The following is a 19,486-nucleotide window of genomic DNA, read 5'->3' as shown; positions in this document are numbered from 1 at the left end:
CCGCCAGTCGTTAGTTTCCTTAGTTGCATTTAGAGCCTTTCTTCAATGTAAGAATCAATAGCTTATGAATAGGGGCGATACTAATTTAACAAATCTATTTTGTTTTGGTTAAATTAGTTGGTTCTTAATTAAACAGACGGTCTGCTTACCCCTACTTACAAGTTGCAGCTGGAGTGCTGTTGTGGCATTGCTTTGTGCTTTTATAATTGATATAGAATGCAGCTTGTTCATGCAATTCTGTAACAAATGGACCTAACAGGTTGGGTTTGCATTCAGCACAAATCAAATTGAACTGACTTTTTTTCTTCGATGAACTTGGAACTGAATTTAATAAGATTTGACATGTTTTAAATCCAATGAAACCAAAGCCAGTTAAATCAATTGCAAAGAAGTTGCATATACCGATTGATTAATGGTTGCATCCATCAGATCACCTCAAAAGCTCTAATCTATTTTTAGCCTTTTTCAATAGAGAGTCTGATGATCTATCTTGACTCATGGAAGCTTGCTTCGCAGCCCATTCTAGAACTGCAAGCACATTAGCCACCCGTAATGCATTATCTTTCGGTACATCTAACGCAAGATAGCATAGGAGATGTAAAGCTGAGAGTTGCATATCATGACGCACAAGCTCAACCAATAGCTTAACTCCACCGGCCCTAATGATTTCCTTGGAGTAGTCAACGTGAAGAAAGTTTTCCGGGCAAGTTAGCTTTGTGAGAGAACTTATCGTCGCGTTTCGAACTTCTTCGGGTTCTGTTGCGTTTAGAAGTCGAACCAACAAACCGAGTACTCTAGCCTCCGTCATTCTTAATGTCTTTGCCAAATTTCCAATAGCTTTGATGGATGGGATGAGAATGTTGGATTTTGGGTTTTCAATAATCTTCATAAGTCGGTCTATGAAAGCCTTAAAAACAGGAGAACTACGCTTGAATGTGGATCTTCTCAATTCCGTATCTTCCTCTGCTACAGCTGTGATCTCCATCAGTGCCATAGCTGAATGATATTGAAGATCCTCTGTTCCAATATCCAAGAGCACCACGAACCACATCAAAGCTCTCGACTCTGTAACACCACGACAAATAGAGAGGTTGCCCTTGACAAGGCTGCACAATGCTTTAGCTGTCATCACCTGCATTTGATGCTTTGTCTTGGGCTCTTCGAGTTCCCTACTCTTTGTACTTGTGCTCCGAAGTGAAGGATTTTGTTGATTCGGAAGTTGTTTGTGGTTCTTGTTGTCATCACTTTCATCCATCACCTTTCGTCTATCGAGTCGACTTCTTGCCATTACTATTGAAAGAACTGATGTGCCTTTGTTGATAACAAAAGCATTCTGATCAAGTCGAACTGTTTCAAACGAAAGATGATGCTTAATGAGCAGGTAAACTATATTACGCTGCAAAAATACATCTTGAGATTCAGGGCAATTTGCTGCAATTTCAGAAATTGCCCAAGCTACCTCAGCTTGAACCTTCATAGGACTTTCTTTGAGAACTTCAGCGAATTTCAAGATAACTCCAGCACCAATCATGCGTATCACACTTTCGGAGTCGTACCCTAGTGTTCCAATTACCTTGACAACCATTTCTTGATCTTCAACTCCACCTTCTTCCATCAATTTCAGCAACGGTGAGATCGCTCCTTCTTCTACAATCACCTTCTTGTGTTTATCACTGAGTTGAGAAACCAACAAAAGCAACTTCAGACCGAACCATCTACGATTTTGCGATGTATGATATAGGTTGCCGATTAGCGGCCATACAGCCCAAACAATGTTATGAAATAGAAGATCAGTTGAAGTTGCTTTTAGACTATCCGTAACCTCATTCAGATAACCGTCGATCACATCCGGATGCAAATGATCATCTCCAGCATCAATAAGTCTCCATAATGCTAAAAAGTTAGGATCCTGATAGGCAGCAGGAATGTACTTCCCTGTAAAAGAAGAATAATACACTACACCAAGATGTTCATTGCTCGCTACTAATTCCTGATACTCATCATCATCAAATGAATCCGTTCGATTATAATCAAGATCATTCGATACTAATTCATCATCATTATGATGTAAATCAAATGAATCCGTTCGAATATCCAGATGTTCATCACTTGAATCAAACTCATTCGATACTAATTCATCATCATGATGTAAATCAATTGAATCCGTTCGAATATCCAGATGTTCATCACTTAAATCAAACTCAGTCGAAACTACTTCATCATCATCATCATCATCATCATCATGTAAATTAAATGAATCCGATCCAATTCCTTGACGCATATTCGACATTAATTCGACATAACACGGTAAACTCATATCACAAAAATCATAATCATGCGTATCTAACGACCACCGATCATAATCACGATGCACATCTAACGAATACCTTGGATGATCAAGAATATGATCATAAGCATGATTTTCCAAGAACTCTAACAGCCGTAGGATCTGAGTAAAGTCGTCAACGGAACTTTCTAGCTGAGAAAACGTGTTCTGAAAGACAGCTGTGGGAATATTGGTGAAGTATTTCATGATTCCATCGCCGCTGCATTTGAGGAGGAGAGAGATGACTCCGTCGAGGACTTGCTCGGTCTCGGCGACGGTTCGTTGTAGCGGCCGTTGATAGGAGACGGAGGTTCCTTGAGCTACCATAAGATTGAAGATTGCTTCAAGCTCTTTGGTCTGGTTAGTGATCTGATCGAACTCTTCTTTGAAAAATTTGACTTCAGTAGCAAGATATATTACCTGATTTGCTAATTTAAATGGTTTTGAAAAGATTTGATTCATGAAATCCGCCATGGATGCTACTAATTTATGAAGTTTTGACTAGAAATCTGATGAAGTAGCAGAGCAAGAAGCATTGACTTGGATAATTGAGAGATGTGGATAGGGCTGCTGAGTATCGGTTGGTTCGTTCGGTTCGGTTTGAAGTCCGCCATAACCGACTATGATTTATATAATTTTTTTAAATTGAACCGGATCGAACTTTAATTTTGGATTACAAGGTTCCGTTAAAAAACAATTCTGTTTTATTTATATCAATTGTTATTCTCTGCGTTGATCTTTGTTTCAATTATGCACACTTAGTGTTTGATAAAATTCCTCAATGAAATTCATTTGTGTGATGATTGTTAAATTTAGCATTTGAATTTTTTTGGTCGTGTTGATGGGTCAATATCAACGGAACTTGCCACATTTTGGAACCCTGCGTGGATTTTGGGATCAAAAGGCTTGTATATGTGAGCACATATAATTCTTATGACGACGAGAAGAAGTCAATGACTACACCACCGCGCCGTTCAACACGAACAACAGCAAGTCAAACTAAGTCTCCACCTTCTTGAACACCATCTCATTCAGAACTCTCTCAAGGTTTGATTCTTAAATCTTAAGATTGAGCGTTTTTCTGATATTTTTAATTCGCTGGTTTGATGTTTAACTGTTCGTTACTTGTTCATGAAAATTCTGTAGACAGTGCTTACCATGATCAAAACCAGCGGACTAGAAGATCAGAAAGCTACAGTAGATAAAATAGTTTTGTATCCTGCCGTATTGGAGGACATTATTTTAAGCCGGCTAGAGAGGCCGGTCAAGATGGTCTCTCTCTCAGGGAAGTTGAGATCAGGCAGCTATGTTGCTCTGGTGGAGAGATATTCTTTCGACAGCCTAATTTGCTTGAGCTCGAAGCGCCCATCACTATCTCTGGTATCACTCCTACTTCTTTGCACACTATAGTTATGTGTAGTTTGAATTGCTCAACCTGACTAGCTTTTACTATATATTGCACAACCCTTAGGTTCAATGATCCAAAAAAATCTAAATTTTTGCGAGTTTTATAACTAGACTATAATTGAAACAGAATTCTTCAGATCAAATTTGGCCAAACTGCTGTGCTTTTTCCATGGCTACAATTACTTTACGCCATAGTTTTCAGAAATTCGTGCTATCGGGCTTGTCTAGAATTTTGATTGAGTCGTATTCTCACTAAGAGGCTGAGGTTCATAGACTGTCTTGATAAGTCTGGATCAAATTAGAAATTTACCTTGACCAACTGATGTTCCAAACAGCAGTTTAGTTTGCGATTTGCTAAGTCGGATCCTGATAGCGATGTCCGAGGATGGGAAATGAATAATAGAGGAGTTTCATACACCTTTGGCCTCGATAAAGTGTCGGAATTCTTGACAAAGCATGACTTAGATCTTATTTGTCGCGCTCATCAGGTTCGATCTATACTTAAGTTGCTATCTTATGTTGTTTTTCATTTATTCAAGAGTAAAAGAATACAAGAATGGGTTATGAGTTATGACACACAAATTCGATCTGCCTAACATGAGAATATAACGGATTAGATTTGAAGTTAAATGCGTCCATGTCATAAACGAATCAATCCGTTTATGACACGGTTTAATACATGTCGTGTTCGGATTGACACACGAATTGGTTTACCATCAGTCATTGGTTTCCTTTGTTGCATTTAGAGCCTTTCTTCAACATGACAAGCAACAGCTTACATATTAAACGTAATGGAAAAATTGATTTTTTTTTATGTTTTTTCAAAACAAACCAAATTTATGGATTAAGTTTGGTTCTACTTTTGCACTCATACAATTACACACGATAAGAAGTTACATATACCAATTGACTAATGGCTGTATCCATCAGATCACCTCAAAAGCTCTAATTTACTTTTAGCTTTTGTCAGTAGAGAGTCTAATGATCTATCTTGACTAATGGAAGCTTGCTTCGCTGCCCATTCTAGAACAGCATGCACATTAGCCTCCACTAGCGCATTATCTTCCGGTACATCTAAGGCAAGATAGCATAGGAGAAGTAAACCCGAGCATTGTATATCCCGACATACAAGCTCAACCAATAGCTTTACTCCTCCGGCATTAATGATTTCCTTGGAGTAATCGACATGAAGAAAGTTTTCTGGGGAAGCGAACTTCGTGAGAGAATTTACAACCTCGTTCCAAACATTGGGTTCACCTGCATTCAGAAGTAGGACCAACGGACTGATTAGTCTTGCCTCTGTCATTCTAAATGTCTTTGCCAAATTTCCAATAGCTTTGATGGATGGGATGAGAAGGTTGGATTTCGGGTTTTCTATAATTTTTGCAAGTCGGTCCACAAAAGCTTTAAAAACAGGTGAACCGCGCTTGAATGAAGATCTTCTCAATTCTGTATCTTCCTCTGCTACTGCTGTGATCTCCATCAATGCCATAGCTGAATGATACTGAAGTTCCTCTGTTCCGATATCCAAGAGCACCACGAACCACATTAAAGCTCTCGACTCTGTAACGCAACAACAAATAGAGAGGTTTCCTTTGACAAGGTTGCACAATGCTCTAGCAGTCATCACTTGCATTTGGTGCTTCGTGTTAGGCTCTTCGAGTTCCCTGCCCTTTAAACTCGTGCTCCTAAGTGAAGGATGTTGTCGATTCGGAAGTCGAGTGTTGTTTTTGTTGTCGTCACTTTCATCCATCGCCTTTCGTCTATCGAGTCGACTTCTTGCCATTACTATAGAAAGCACGGATGTGGCTTTGTTGATAACAAAAGCATTGTGATCGAGTCGAACTGTCTCAAATGAAAGGTGATGTTTAATGAGCAAGTAAACTATATTACGCTGCAAAAACACATCTTGAGATTCAGGGCAATTTGCTGCAAATTCAGAAATTGCCCAAGCTACCTCAGCTTGAACCTTCATAGGACTTTCTTTGAGAACTTCAGCAAATTTCAAGAAAACACCGGCATCAATCATGCGATTCACACTTTCCGAGTCGTACCCTAATGTTCCGATTATCTTGGCAACCATTTGTTGATCTCCAATTCTGCCCTTTTCCATCCATTTCAGCAACGGTGAGATTGCCCCTTCTTCGATAATCACTTTCTTGTGATTATCACTGAGTTGAGAAACCAACAACATCAATTTTAGACCGAACCATCGACGATCTTGCGAAGTATGATTTAGGTTGCCGATCAGCGGCCATACTGTCCAAAGGATGTTATGAAATTGAAGATTAGTTGAAGTTGCTTGTAGACTATCAGCGACCACAATCAGATAACCGGCGATCAAATTCGGATGCAAATGATGATCTCCAGTTTTAGCAAATTCCCATAGTTCTGAAAAATTACGATCCTGATAGGCTTCATAACGAATGTACTTTTTCATAGAGGACGGATTATAAATTACATCAAGAAATTCATCGCTCAAACCAAAATCATCCTCTGATACGAATTTATAATATAATTCTAAGGAATCCTTTGGAAAATGAGCCCTTCTTGGCTTTGATGACTGAATTGCTAATTTTAATGAAATCCCCGGATGATCTTGATAATTATAAGAATAAGAATGATTCTCTACGAACTCTAGCAACTGTAGGATTTGGGTAAAATCTTCAACTGAACCTTTTAATTGAGATAAAATTTTTGGAAAAGTAGCAGTAGGAATTACCGTGAAGAGAAGTTTCATAATTCCGTCGCCGCGGCACTTGAGAAGAAGGGAAATGACTCCGTCGAGGACTTGCTCAGTCTCGGCGACGGTTCGTTGTAGCGGTCGTTGATAGGAGATGGATCTTCCTTGGGCTACCATGCCATTGATGATTGTTTTAAGCTTTTTGGTGTGGTACGTGATCTTACTGCACTCTTCTTTGAATGAATTAACTTCCTTCGCAAGCTCAATTACCTGATCTGCTAATTGGATTGGTTTTGACAAGATTTGCTTCATGAAGTCCGCCATGGATGCTACTAGAGTCCTGCTATTTTAGGAAGTTCTGATTAGAATTCTGATGAAGTAGCAGACCAAAAAGCATTGACTTGGATAATTGATGAGAAATCTAATGAAGTAACAGGGCAGAAGGCATTGACTTGGACTTTCGTGAATATATAAATTTTAATATAGGCTTAAAAAAACCCGATCTGAATTTGTAGAACTAATAACATGAGAACCGTATTTGGTAGTAGATATGAAGTCCCAATGATATCCGAGCCGGATTTGAACTTACATTTGAAATAGTCAAATCCTGGCTGGTGCAAACCTGCTCAAACCTGATCTATGAACAAGTCTGCCTAAAACCCACATAGTCATTAACTGTTCTAAAAGAGCGTTTATCCATAAAATGGTTGTGCTATGTCATATTTATAACAAGTTAATGCGTATCTGTGATAGAAAATCTTTTAATTATTTTTTTTATTGTTAAATTTTCTTTTCTACATGCCTAAAGCATCATTGTTTGTTTTAGGGAAGCGCTTGTGGGATAAATTGAAACCATGATTTTGCTGCCCAATGCGTATACCATTTGAGCTATAGTTTATTGTTGTGAATTTATATAGTTTGGTGTAGGTGAAAAATGTGCTCAAATTCCAATCAACTTTGATTAGAAACAATAAATGTACCTTCTGAGATTTTTCGGGAACAATCATTTGTCCTCAACATAACAGAATGGAAAAAAAATAATTAAAGTCATATGACAATGGAATGATAATTTAATTGCGACATTACGTAATCAGATCAATCAAACAATTGATGAATAGCTGCAGCAAAAGGTAACAGCAATGGCACCAATACTCAACTACCGGAAAACCTCAAGGGCGGTTTCTCCTACTCAGCGTTTTCTATTATTCCAATCAAGAAAATAGATCCTCTACAACCGCTATAATAGGTCGTGGAGGATGGATATGAATTCTTTGCAGACGGGAAACTTGTTACTATATTCTCAGCACCAAACATTGGTGGTGAATATGAAAATGCTGGAGCTATGATGAGTGTAGATGAGAACCTGATGTGTTCCTTTCAGATACTGAAGCCTGCGGAGAGAAAAACTTTATTTGGTACCAAATAAATCTGATGAACGGGAATTTCTTAAACTGGATATATGAATCATGTATGGACCCGACCAATCAAAAGATAGACATATTAGCTTTTCCATACCCTTCGGCCTTCCACTTGAAGACAATTAGTCCAGTCTAGCAGTTTTAGTAGAGTATCTATATGATTGCAAATGGTATTGCTGTTATACGCAGAAAAACAGGAGTTATAAAAGGTTCCGGAGCACATGGTTTCATTTTCCCTTTTCTGTTTCTCCTCATTCCGGTATTTTCCAAATTTCACAGGGAAACTGGATGAACCTGAAGATTTCCAGCTAGGAATCTTCTAACTAGAAGATGTGATTTGTGACTGTGCTTTATGCTTAATTTCTAGTTGTTGAGTGATGTCTTCAGAAATCCTGTCTGGAGGCTGATGCTGTGTAATGTACTGCATTCAGATTTTTTTTTTTCTCATTTTAGTCTCAGTTACAGTTTTGTTTGCCTCCATAGTTCTGATGATTTGTCCTTGTGTATATAGTTTTAAGAAGGTAATCTTATTGTGCTTTTGAGTTTGAGCACCACAAAGATGGTTGCATTTACAACCCAAGATAGCTTCTTATGTTCCTTATGACAGATTGCAGACTGATTGTAGGCATTTTCTCATGCTAAAACATGTTCAATTTCATTTCCATCTGCTTTTTGTTTTTTGGGTTTGATCAACCAGTCATTAGTTTCCTTTGTTGCATTTAGAGCCTTTCTTCAATGTGATAAGCAATAACTTACATATAGGGGTGAATTTACTACTTTAACTGGATCTGTTTTGGTTAATTTTGGTTAATTTTTTTGGTCATATCAGTTAGTTTAGTCGATTCAGTTAATAAAATATTGCGGTTTGATTACAGTTAAGTGCTTTGAATTTTGGTTGACTGAATATCTAATACAAGTCTATCGGTTTTATCAATTTAACCAACTAATTCGGTCCGTTCAGAGTGTATTTATAAAATTTTATGTCATGCAGTTTTGATTAAAGTGATTAATTCAGTCAGTTTTGTTAAAGAGATAACAATAAAACCGACGGTTTGCTCACAACTACTTACAAGTTGCAGTTAGAGTGCTGTTGTGACATTGCTTTGTGCAGCTTCTTCGCAAAATTGGGTATTATTAACATAAATCTGAAACGAGTACATATTTAAGGAATTCAGAATAGTTTAAAAAACAAATGCAGCTTGTTCATGTGATTCTGTAACAAATGACCCTAACAGGTAGGGTGACCATTCAAGTTCAAATTAAATTGAGCTGAAATAATTCTTTTTTTTAAATTAACTTGAAACTGAATTTACAAAGATTTAAAATCTTTTAAATCGAATCAAGCCAAATCAATTGGTCTGCACAGTTTTTTAGTTTAGTTTGTAGTAAAATTGAACGGGACTGAAAGATGGATTTTCTTTTACATAATTTCACAACTATACGGTCCCGTTCTATTTTCGGACACTCATACAATTACACCTGATAAGAAGTCATATAGAAAAGTGCTAATTTACTTTTAGCCTTTGTTAGTAGAGAGTCGAATGATTTATCTTGAGTAACAGTAAGACTAATGGAAGCTTGCCTTAGAACAGTAAGCACTTACAAGTTACAATCCTCCTCAATCCTCATATGCCAATCCACTAAATTGGAGTGTTGGATTATTTTCAACTGAATTTTTTTAGAAATCTGTACTTCATTTTATTATTTTTCCAAACGTGAAAGGGTTAAACATAACCCGTATCGCCCCTTCCTTTACTTTAGTCTACTTCCACTCAAACAAAGCCTTAGCCTCTGCTACCGCATTATCTTCCGGTACATAAGACGCAAGATGAAATAGGAGACTATAAGCCGAGAGTTTCATATCACCAAGACGTACAAGTTCAAGCAATAGCTTTACTCCTCCGGCCCTGATGATTTCCTTGGAGTAATCAATGTGAAGAAAGTTTTCTGGGCAAGCGAACTTCTCGAGAGAATTTACTGCCTCTTTGTGAACTTCTTTAGATTATGTTGCGTTAAGAAGTCGAACCAACGAATCGATTGCTCTTGCCTCCGTCATTCTAAATGTCTTTGCCAAATAACCAATAGTTTTGACGGATGGGATGAGAAGGTTGGATTTCGGGTTTTCAATGATTTTCATGAGTTGGTCTACGAAAGTTTTAAAAACAGGTGAACCACGCTTAAACGTGGATCTTCTCAATTCCGTATCTTCCTCTGCTACTGCTGCGATCTCCATCAATGCCATAGCTGAATGATATTGAAGATCCTCTGTTCCGATATCCAAGAGAACCACAAACCACATCAAAGCTCTCGACTCTGCAATGCAACAACAAATAGGGAGGTTTCCCTTGACAAGGCTGCACAACGCTCTAGCGGTCATCGCCTGCATTTGGTGCTTTGTCTTAGGCTCTTCCAGTTCCCGATCCTTTAAACTAGTGCTCCGAAGCGAAGGATTCTGGCTTTTGTAGTTTTTGTTGTCATCGCTTTCATCCATTGCCTTTTGTCTATCGAGTCGACTTCTTGCCGTTACCATCGAAAGAACAGATGTGGCTTTGTTGATAACAAAAGCATTCTGATCAAGTCGAACTGTCTCAAACGAAAGGTGATGCTTAATGAGTAAGTAAACTATATTAAGCTGCAAAAACACATCTTGAGAGTTGGGACAATTTGCTGTAAATTCAGATATTGCCCAAGCTACCTCAGCTTGAACCTTCATAGGACCTTCTTTAAGTACTTCACCAAATTTCAAACAAACACCGGCATCAATCATCCGAATCACACTTTCCGAGTCATACCCTAATGTTCCGATTACCTTAGCAGCCGTTTCTTGATCTTCAATACCACCTTCTTCCATCAATTTCAGCAACGGTGAGACCGCTCCTTCCTCGATAATCACTTTCTTATGGTTGTCACTGAGTTGCGAAACCAACAAAAGCAATTTTACCCCGAATGATCGACGATCTTGCGAAGTATGATATAGGTTGCCAATAAGCGGCCATACTGCCCAAAGGATGTTATGAAACTGAAGATTAGTTGATGTTGCTTTTAGACTATCAGAAACCACATTCAGATAACCGTCAATCGAATCCTGATGCAAATGATAATCTCCAGTTTCAATAAGTTTCCAAAATGCAAAAATATCAGGATCATTGTAGACTATAGGAGGGATGTACTTTTCTATGGAGTGGTGGGAACAATAGTGTACACCAAGATCTTCATCGCTCAAATCACTCCATAATATATCATCATATAATTCTAAGGAATCCCTTAGATAATTATACTTTACATCAGATACTGATTCTTGATACTGACGATCATCATGATGCACATCTAATGAATCTCTTGGATGATCAAGATGTTCATAGGAATGACTTTCTAAGTACTCTAACAGCCGTAGGATTTGGGTGAAGTCGTCAACGGAACTTTCTAGTTGAGATAACGTTTTCTGAAATACGGCTGTAGGAATTATCACGAACACGCGTAGCTTCCTGATTCCATCGCCGCCGCATTTGAGGAGGAGAGCGATGACTCCGTCGAGGACTTGCTCGGTCTCCGCGACGGTTCGCTGTAGCGGCCGTTGATAGGAGACGGAGCTTCCTTGAGCTACCATAAGATTCAAGATTGCTACAAGGTTTTCGATCTGGTGCTTGATCTGGTCGCACTCTTGTTTGAAGAAATCGACTCCCTTCGCTAGATTTATTGCTTGATTTGCTAACTGGAGTGGTTTTGACAAGATTTGATTCATGAAATCCGCCATGGATGCTACTAATTTATGAAGTTTTGACTAGAAATCTGATGAAGTAGCAGAGCAAGAAGCGTTGACTTGGATAATTGAGAGATGTGGATATGGCTGCTGGGCATCGGTTGGTTCCTTTGGTTCGGTTTAAAAGCCGCCAAAATTGACTAACTAAATTTGGTTTACATCAACCCGAAAGGAAAGTTTGGTTCGGTTCAACCATATTTTTTCTTAAATTAAGTTAAATATTACTAAAAGATAATGATTTTTTAAAAAATGTATTATTTCATAAATATATAAATTTAAAATTAATTAAATTTAGTACGATCAACTTATTCAAAACATGTAAAATTTATAATTATATAATAATGTGTTTTAATGCGATCCCTGGTGTGGTATTTATAGAATTTGGTGTAGGTCAGAAATGTGGTAAAACATTTCTAATGAGGTCTAAGCTATACCTCAAATTTTATTCTGTTAATGTTGTAGATTCAGTTTCATCCACAAACTTTACCTTAAAAGAACAAATATACTAAATAAACTATCAATTTTGATTAGAAAATAATAAATGTACCTTCCGAGATTCTTCTTACCATGAACAATAAACCTCCCACATTGTTTCCTGATTTAAGTAACAATTTGATCCTTTAATTAGTAAATGATGGTCAATTAGTATAGTTTTGAATTTTATAGTCATTTAATTCTAAACTTGATTTTTTTTTTATCAATTTATTCCATTTTTATACCTAATTTGATTCGTGTAACTCACATCCAATGATAATATCTATGCTAAAATGAGGCAAATTGACAAAAAAAAATTAAGTTTATAATTAAATTAATTATAAAACTAAAATATGTACTACTTGACTTTCGCTCGTAAATTAAGGAAGCAAATTGTTACTTAAAGTCTTAATTTATTTGCTAAAATGAGGTTATTAGCCAAAACGGTATCAAATCTTTGTATCTTTTTTGGTATCATAATTTTTATTATTTATTTCATATCAAAATTTTTTTGGTATATTCAGGCCGTTTTGTACCTTACCCCTGTTTTTACATCATACAAAAATAGACTGAATTTATTTAAGAACAAACTGATCTGAAATAAATAACAAAAATGATGGTATCAAAAAGTGACAAATTATAAAAAAAAATCATTTTAATACAAGATACAAAAATGTGGTACCATTTTGGCTAATTACCCACTAGCAAAAAAAGAGAAGAAGGCGAAAGAAAACGTTGACAATGGAGGCATAATAAAGTCAGAGATGAAAAGCTGCAACAAAAGGTAATCAGCAATGGCGCCAATACTCAACTACCGGGAAACATCAAGGGCGGTTTCTCCTGCTCTTATCCGCCGCTATCATTATTCCGATCAAGAAATTAGAACCTCTACTGCACCGCCAGAGACTCTAACAAATTCTCCGCCGGTTCCGTCCGCTTCTGCTCCTTCATCTTCTTCTAATTCTCAAGACAAGAAGAAGAAGTCAACGCTTACGCCACTACGACGCCGTTCAACACCAACGGCAGCAAGTCAAACTAAGTCTACACCTTCTTCATCAGTACTCCCTCGAGGTTTGGTTCTTAATTCATCAGAGTTTTTCTGATTTTGTTTCCGTTGCTGATTTGATATTTAAATGGTGTTTAATTTAATTCAAGAAATTTGAATCCTCTGTCACAGAGTCAACGGCTAGTAAACCACCGCCAGATACCGGAAGAAATCCTCCGCCGGCTCCGTCCGCTTCTGCTCCTTCATCTTCATCTAACTCTCAAGACAAGAAGAACAAGTCAACGCCTACGCCACTACGACGCCGTTCAACGCCAACAACAGCAAGCAAAACTAAGTCTACACCTTCTTCATCAGTACTCCCTCAAGGTTTGGTTCTTAATCTCAAGATTGATTATTTTTCATTTTTTGATTTGATGTTTTAACTAGTTTTAGGCTTAATTAATCTTTTAAATGTAAATTTATTTCGATAAATTGTGCAATGGAGGTGTTTCTTACATGTAAAGTAATCTGTAGACAGTGCTCAACTGTTAATTTCTTACATTTTCACTAATTCTGCGAGTTTGTTGTATAGAGGAAATCAAGAGCAATGGACTACATCTGAAAGCTACAGTTGATATAACAGTTATGGATCCTGCGGTATTGGATGATGTTATTTCACGCCTGTTAGAAAATAGGCCTGGCAAGCTGGTACATCTCTCGGAAGCTGAGATCAGGCAGCTATGTATCGCTGGTCGAGAGATATTTCTTCGACAGCCTAATTTGCTTGAGCTTGAAGCGCCCATCACCATCTGCGGTATCACTCCCACTTCTGTACAGAGTATATATATTATTAGTTTGAACTGCTCAACCTAGACTAGTTTTTACTAAATATTGCAAAATTGTTATGCATTTTCTTTGGCACATTTGTTTGGTTGAATTCTATCCTACAATTCATTTCATTTGCAAATGACTTCATTTGATATAAACATGACAGATTCAGCACAATGTAAGAAATAGAGTTACCAAATGAATTCTACAAATTGTTGTGATATTAATTTGAACTAAACAAATATGTCATATTGTTCAGAAAATTGTGCTATCAAGCTTATCTATAATTCTCATTTAGTCATTTATATTAGACTTGTATCCCTGAGAGGCTGATGTTGATAGTCATATATTGTCTTGAACTACATTTCAGGTGACATTCACGGGCAATACTCTGATCTGTTAAGGCTTTTCGAATATGGAGGTTTTCCTCCTGCAACCAATTATTTGTTTTTGGGAGACTATGTTGATTATGGCAAGCAGAGTATTGAAACTATTTGTCTTTTACTTGCCTACAAGATTAAATATCCAGACAACTTCTTTCTTCTGAGAGGATGTCATGAATGTGCTTCTATTAATCGGATAAATGGATTTTATGATGAATGTAAGCGGAGGTATAATGTGAGGATGTGGAAGATATTCATCGACTGTTTCAACTGCCTTCCTGCTGCGGCTCTTGTAGATGATAAGATCTTGTGTATGCATGGAGGTCTTTCCCCCGACTTGACAAGTCTGGATCAAATTAGAAATATACTTCGTCCAACTGATGTTCCAGACAGTGGTTTACTTTGTGATTTGCTATGGTCGGATCCTGCTAGAGATGTACAAGGATGGGGTATGAATGATAGAGGAGCTTCATACACCTTTGGCCCCGATAAAGTGTCAGAATTCATGATAAAGCATGACTTAGATCTTATTTGTCGCGCTCATCAGGTTCGTATGCTGTTAAACAGATTTAATTGATTTTCTTTTTCCTCTATGCTGAAGTAATTTTTATTTGTTTTTTTGGGTATAATAATAGGTGGTGGAGGATGGATATGAATTCTTTGCAGACAGGCAACTTGTTACTATATTTTCAGCACCAAACTACGGTGGTGAATATGATAATGCTGGAGCTATGATGAGCATAGATGAGAGCCTGATGTGTTCCTTTCGGATATTGAAGCCAGTGGAGAGAAAAACTTCATTCGGTACCAAATAAGTCTGATGACAGGAATTTCTTAAACCGGATTTATGAATCATGCATGGACCCAACCAATCAAAAGATAGAAAAAAATGTATGAAATTGTTTTTAATATTTGATTGGTTATGTCCATTCATCATTTATGGATCCGGTCTATATAAGAATTTCCCATTTGATGACAGCAACATCAATGATCTCAAAATATTCATTATGCTCGAGTATAAAACACGAGTGTTTATCCCACACAACGGATGTGCCACGTCATTTTTATAACAAGCCAATAAACATTTGCGATAGGAAATCTTTATTTATTTCTTAATTTTTTATCATTAAATATTTGCACATGCCCAACGCCTCATTGGTTTGTTGCACGAATGACGTGACGCCACCGTTGCGTAGTATAATTATTCATAAAACACACTTATATGATTATTTTTCTTCCTTTTTTGATGTAAATTGATAAAGGAAAGAGAATCTTTATTTGTTAAGTATTTAATTGAAACTTGTTGATTGATTAGACTATGATTTACATTTCATTCATTGTTCTTTTGCTTTGTTAATGATGTTTTGATGCTTACTTTGGACCTTATTAAGGCTTGTGTGCTCAAACCTTTTTATTGGAAGTTTGAGTATTATATTCACTGAGATTTTTGGTTTGAATAGCTACATGCTCTAGTTTCCTGGCAGTTATATCAGTGGTATCTAGATTTTTTTTAAATCTACTATTTCAATTAAGTGGGTTGTAACTTCGATCTAACTTAGTTCAAAAGTGTATTACTTCCGGAAAGTATATTTTCAGGAAAGCTAGTGTCGATGAAATTGATATTTTCTTTATTTGGTTTACTAAAATTTCCCGGAAAATTATATTTTAGTTTTAATTACTTAGAGCCTGTTTGGTTCAGATGTTTCTTATAGCTGGTAGCTGTTGCTGATAGTTGTTAGCTGTTGGCTGGTAGCTGGTAGCTGATAGGCCATACGTGTTTGGTGAGATTTGATTAGTTGTTGCTGTTTATATGTAAAATGACCGTAAAAGGCATAATTTTTGTTTTTATTTATTAAACTATAAATAAATTATTTTATATAATATTTAATAAAAATATTAATAATTATTTTTATATAAAAAGTCGATATTTAGATTAAATTTATTTAGATTTTTTTTGATAAATTTATGATTTATTTAAAAAAGTTATTAAATCATAGTTTTTTAATATAAATAAAATAATTTTATATAATTTATAAATGATTATAGTATTTAAAAATAATTTAAATAATTTTATATATTAAAAAAAGGTACATTATAATCGGGTAAGTTTATCAAAATAATTAAAAATGTTGAAATAGCTATCAACTGTTGGCAAAAAGCTCCAAAATGGAGCTTTTCAAACAGCAGCTGTTACAGGTTCAAAAAGCTCCAAAAAACTTTTAAGAAAATCTCACCACACACTTTTATGGAGCTTTTTGAAAAGTAAAAGCTAAAAGCTCCACCGAAAAGCTGAACCAAACACCCACTTAATATGTAAAGGCAATAGCCTTAATTACTTAAAATCACCCACTTTGAATTTTTTTTTCATTTATACTCTGACCTAGTAAAAAGTTTATTTGCATCCTAATTTAGATTTTAATGTTTTACCTCTATCCTCGAGGTATTAAATTGATCTCTTTTCTTTTGGAAAAAAGTGTAAAATAGTCCTTCATTTTTAGCATATATTCTAATTACACGTTAATGTTATTAATTATACAAAAACATCTTCTTCTTTAAAAAAATTCAACTAATAATAATTATTTAATTTATATTAATTATTAAAAATTTATTAAAAATCAAAAACTGTAAAAAAATAATTCAGTTCCGACCTACCACTGTACTCCGATTTAATAACCCGCTACTAAAATTTAAAAAATTAATAAAAAAATTTCGGTTTTCAAGCTCCTTCTCCATGAGAAGGAGCTTTCTTCCTTCCAAGGAAGGAAGAAGTACATCTGCTCCTTCCTTCCATGGAAGGAGCTCCCTACTCGAGGAGTTCGAAAATTGAAAAAAAATTAATAATTTAATAGCGGGTTCTTAAATCGGAGTATGGTTGTAGGTTGGAATTAACAAGAAAAATTTTATTTGTTTTATTTTATTAAAATTAAAAAGAAATTAAAGCTGAAATATTTGTTTGTATTTTTTTAATAGAAAAAAATATGAAATAATCCTTAGTTGTTTTTAATAAATCTTTTTTTTTTTGAAATTAGGGATAGAGGTGAAATATGAAAACTCAACCTAGGGTGCAAATGAACTTTTTCTTAGGTCAGAATATAAACAAAGGGCCTTTTACATAAACATCTAATATAGGCAAAAATATTACTTTTATACGGGCAAGAGTTTTCAATATGAAAACTATCATCCACGCTGGAGATTATTACTTTTACACGGAACTAATATATATACTATTCCAAGTTAAACCCTCATAAACCAAATAATTTTCTCTCTCCTCAGATCTCTCCTTTCTCTTTCTCTCAACTCACCTTTTTTTTTTCGCACCAATCCGCCTCTGCCGTTCCATTTCCATCGTTTCTCTTCCATCGTTCCACCTCCGCCGTTCTGCCTCCCTCATTCTGTCTTCGTCTCGCCGTCATTTTTCTTTTATCGTTTTAATTTCAGATCTGAATTTTTTTGTTCTTTTTTTTTCATTTCAGATATGTAATTTGTTAAATTTTTACTTTTTTTTCACCATTAAACATGTATAAAGAGTATTTTTAGAGAATCTAATATTCATTTCATGCTATGTAGAATAATTTTGTGATTTTATGGAATAAAATTATGTTATTTCTGCATTTTTCTTGTGTTTCTGCGTTTTTTTTAATTCTGCAGAACGATTTCTTGATGATGATTGATTGCTGAATTATTGTAATATCACAGTGTTGTTGATTTTATGTTGATTTTATGTTGATATCAACTGATTTTTTTTTATTTTAACATTGGCAAATAAGATAATATTGTTTGTGAAATAAACTAAAAAATTAGATTAAATTAAATTGAGACTAGATAATGATATGATAGCATCAGGGAAGAAGACAAATAATGAAGTTGAATTACTGTAATGATATAGTGTTGACATTGTGTTAATTTTCGGTTGATATTTTGTTGATTTTAGCATTGGTGAAAAAGAAAATAATGATGTTAAATTATTGTAATGTTACAATATTGATCTTATGTTGATATTGCGTCAATATTATGTTGATATTTAGTTTTTTTATCATTAACGAAAAAAGAACACATTATATGTGAAAATAAAATAAACAAATTGAAATTAAATTGAAAAAATGCTGAAAAAATAAAAATTAGAATAAAAAAAGATTGAAAAATTTAAATTAGTTAGTTTATTACATATGTTGATTTCGTGTTGATATTAAAACTGACGAAAAACATCAACAATAAAAAAAAGTCAAAATTCAAAAAAAAAATCAAAAAAATAAAAAAAAAATTAAAATTAAAATATATGATAAATATTAAGTGCGGGAATATAATGGTGAAAAAAATAAAAAATGATGAAAGAAAATGTTGAAAAATGGGAGTTAATATAGATATAATTTTTTTTTCAAAAATTAGTATAAAAGAAAAAAAAGTTGGTATGAAATTTAAAGATTTAAAAGGGGTAGTAAAACAGTAAATGTTGGAGAAAAAACAGTATTTCATATAAAAAGCCCATAAATAAAAGCAAAGTTTAAGATGTGTAGTTTTTAAGTAATTAAGCCAAGATAATATTATCTTCAGTAACTAATTTGGCTAATTAAATGAAAGAATATAATTATATTTTAATCAATTTAACTTGAGAAGTAAAATTTAACTAAATTTTTTTAAGGAAGTCATCTTTTTAGTGAAAGAGACGTCAACCCCTTAACTTCCCAAGAAGTAGAATGGAAAAAATAAATCGAATAAAAAAATTATTTTCCGGAAAGTTATACTACTTGCTTAGTAAATTTACCCCTAACTAAATTTTAGTTAACCTTTCAACTTTTACAGTTTATTTTTTCAAAATCTCGTATTTACTTAAATTTTCTTATCACTGTTAGAAAATGATACTAACGTGTGCAAGTGGTCAATGGCGGAATTTTGATGGGAAAGTCGTCCTATCCTAATTATGAAATATCCAAAATCGATAGGTATTAAATACTTTTTTGTCTTATTTAAGTGTTGTTGTTGTTTTTTACACATTAAAAATATACTATAAAATATCATTTTTTATTAATTGTACTTTAAAGTTATATATATTATTAATTCTTTTATAGATGTGTTTAAAAGAAAAAAAATGCTATTAGGGGTACAAATGAAACTTCTCATATGAAATGTAGAAAAAATAATAAAGAGACTTACTAAATGGGACTAAAAGAGGTAATTATTTCAAAGAAGAAAATAATTGAACCAAACGACATATCTTTCGGTTT

General features: G+C 34.8%; 3 protein-coding genes across 5 annotated transcripts; 2 read left to right on the top strand and 1 right to left on the bottom strand.

Moving 5' to 3' along the window:
* The first annotated feature begins 2,957 nt into the window (after positions 1-2,957).
* On the top strand, positions 2,958-8,440 carry LOC126660401 (uncharacterized). 2 transcript variants are annotated; one of them, XM_050353878.2, is made up of 4 exons: positions 2,958-3,373; positions 3,473-3,706; positions 4,069-4,221; positions 8,114-8,440. In XM_050353878.2, the coding sequence occupies exons 2-4, from the start codon at positions 3,485-3,487 to the stop codon at positions 8,144-8,146; spliced, it is 408 nt and encodes a 135-aa protein (XP_050209835.1). In that variant the 5' UTR covers positions 2,958-3,373; positions 3,473-3,484; the 3' UTR covers positions 8,147-8,440. The 2 variants fall into 2 exon arrangements, with proteins under 2 accessions (XP_050209835.1, XP_055959937.1); XM_056103962.1 differs by lacking the exon at positions 8,114-8,440 and adding an exon at positions 7,511-7,829.
* On the bottom strand, positions 8,154-11,588 carry LOC126662083 (uncharacterized). Its single transcript, XM_050355970.1, has 6 exons — positions 9,861-11,588; positions 9,601-9,815; positions 9,312-9,416; positions 8,905-8,979; positions 8,480-8,564; positions 8,154-8,255 (listed from the first exon to the last, which is right to left on the bottom strand). The coding sequence occupies exons 1-6, from the start codon at positions 11,586-11,588 to the stop codon at positions 8,154-8,156; spliced, it is 2,310 nt and encodes a 769-aa protein (XP_050211927.1).
* Positions 11,589-12,801: 1,213 nt separating this feature from the next.
* Positions 12,802-15,583, top strand: LOC126660399 (serine/threonine-protein phosphatase PP1 isozyme 2-like). 2 transcript variants are annotated; one of them, XM_050353876.2, is made up of 5 exons: positions 12,802-13,139; positions 13,246-13,440; positions 13,646-13,867; positions 14,252-14,811; positions 14,931-15,583. In XM_050353876.2, exons 1-5 carry the CDS (start codon positions 12,863-12,865, stop codon positions 14,997-14,999), a joined length of 1,323 nt encoding a protein of 440 aa, XP_050209833.1. In that variant the 5' UTR covers positions 12,802-12,862; the 3' UTR covers positions 15,000-15,583. The 2 variants fall into 2 exon arrangements, with proteins under 2 accessions (XP_050209833.1, XP_050209830.1); XM_050353873.2 differs by having other exon boundaries at positions 12,805-13,139; positions 14,900-15,583.
* The last annotated feature ends 3,903 nt before the right edge of the window (positions 15,584-19,486 follow it).

The sequence above is a fragment of the Mercurialis annua genome, linkage group LG8 (assembly GCF_937616625.2).
Source record: "Mercurialis annua linkage group LG8, ddMerAnnu1.2, whole genome shotgun sequence".
In the NCBI taxonomy this organism is placed as follows: Eukaryota; Viridiplantae; Streptophyta; class Magnoliopsida; order Malpighiales; family Euphorbiaceae; genus Mercurialis; species Mercurialis annua.
This window is presented reverse-complemented; position numbering and strand designations above follow the sequence as displayed.

Coding starts and splice junctions, on each gene's coding strand:
- LOC126660401 (XM_050353878.2), top strand. CDS start 3,485: ATGATCAAAACCAGCGGACTAGAAGATCAGAAAGCTACAGTAGATAAA. Junction 3,707..4,068: donor AGCGCCCATCACTATCTCTG/GTATCACTCCTA, acceptor TGTTCCAAACAG/CAGTTTAGTTTGCGATTTGC. Junction 4,222..8,113: donor TTATTTGTCGCGCTCATCAG/GTTCGATCTATA, acceptor CAAATTTCACAG/GGAAACTGGATGAACCTGAA.
- LOC126662083 (XM_050355970.1), bottom strand. CDS start 11,588: ATGGCGGATTTCATGAATCAAATCTTGTCAAAACCACTCCAGTTAGCA. Junction 8,565..8,904: donor CAGCACTCTAACTGCAACTT/GTAAGTAGTTGT, acceptor ATCACATTGAAG/AAAGGCTCTAAATGCAACAA. Junction 8,256..8,479: donor ATGGAAATGAAATTGAACAT/GTTTTAGCATGA, acceptor ATCTGAATGCAG/TACATTACACAGCATCAGCC.
- LOC126660399 (XM_050353873.2), top strand. CDS start 12,863: ATGGCGCCAATACTCAACTACCGGGAAACATCAAGGGCGGTTTCTCCT. Junction 13,441..13,645: donor TTCATCAGTACTCCCTCAAG/GTTTGGTTCTTA, acceptor TTTGTTGTATAG/AGGAAATCAAGAGCAATGGA. Junction 14,812..14,899: donor TTATTTGTCGCGCTCATCAG/GTTCGTATGCTG, acceptor GTATAATAATAG/GTGGTGGAGGATGGATATGA.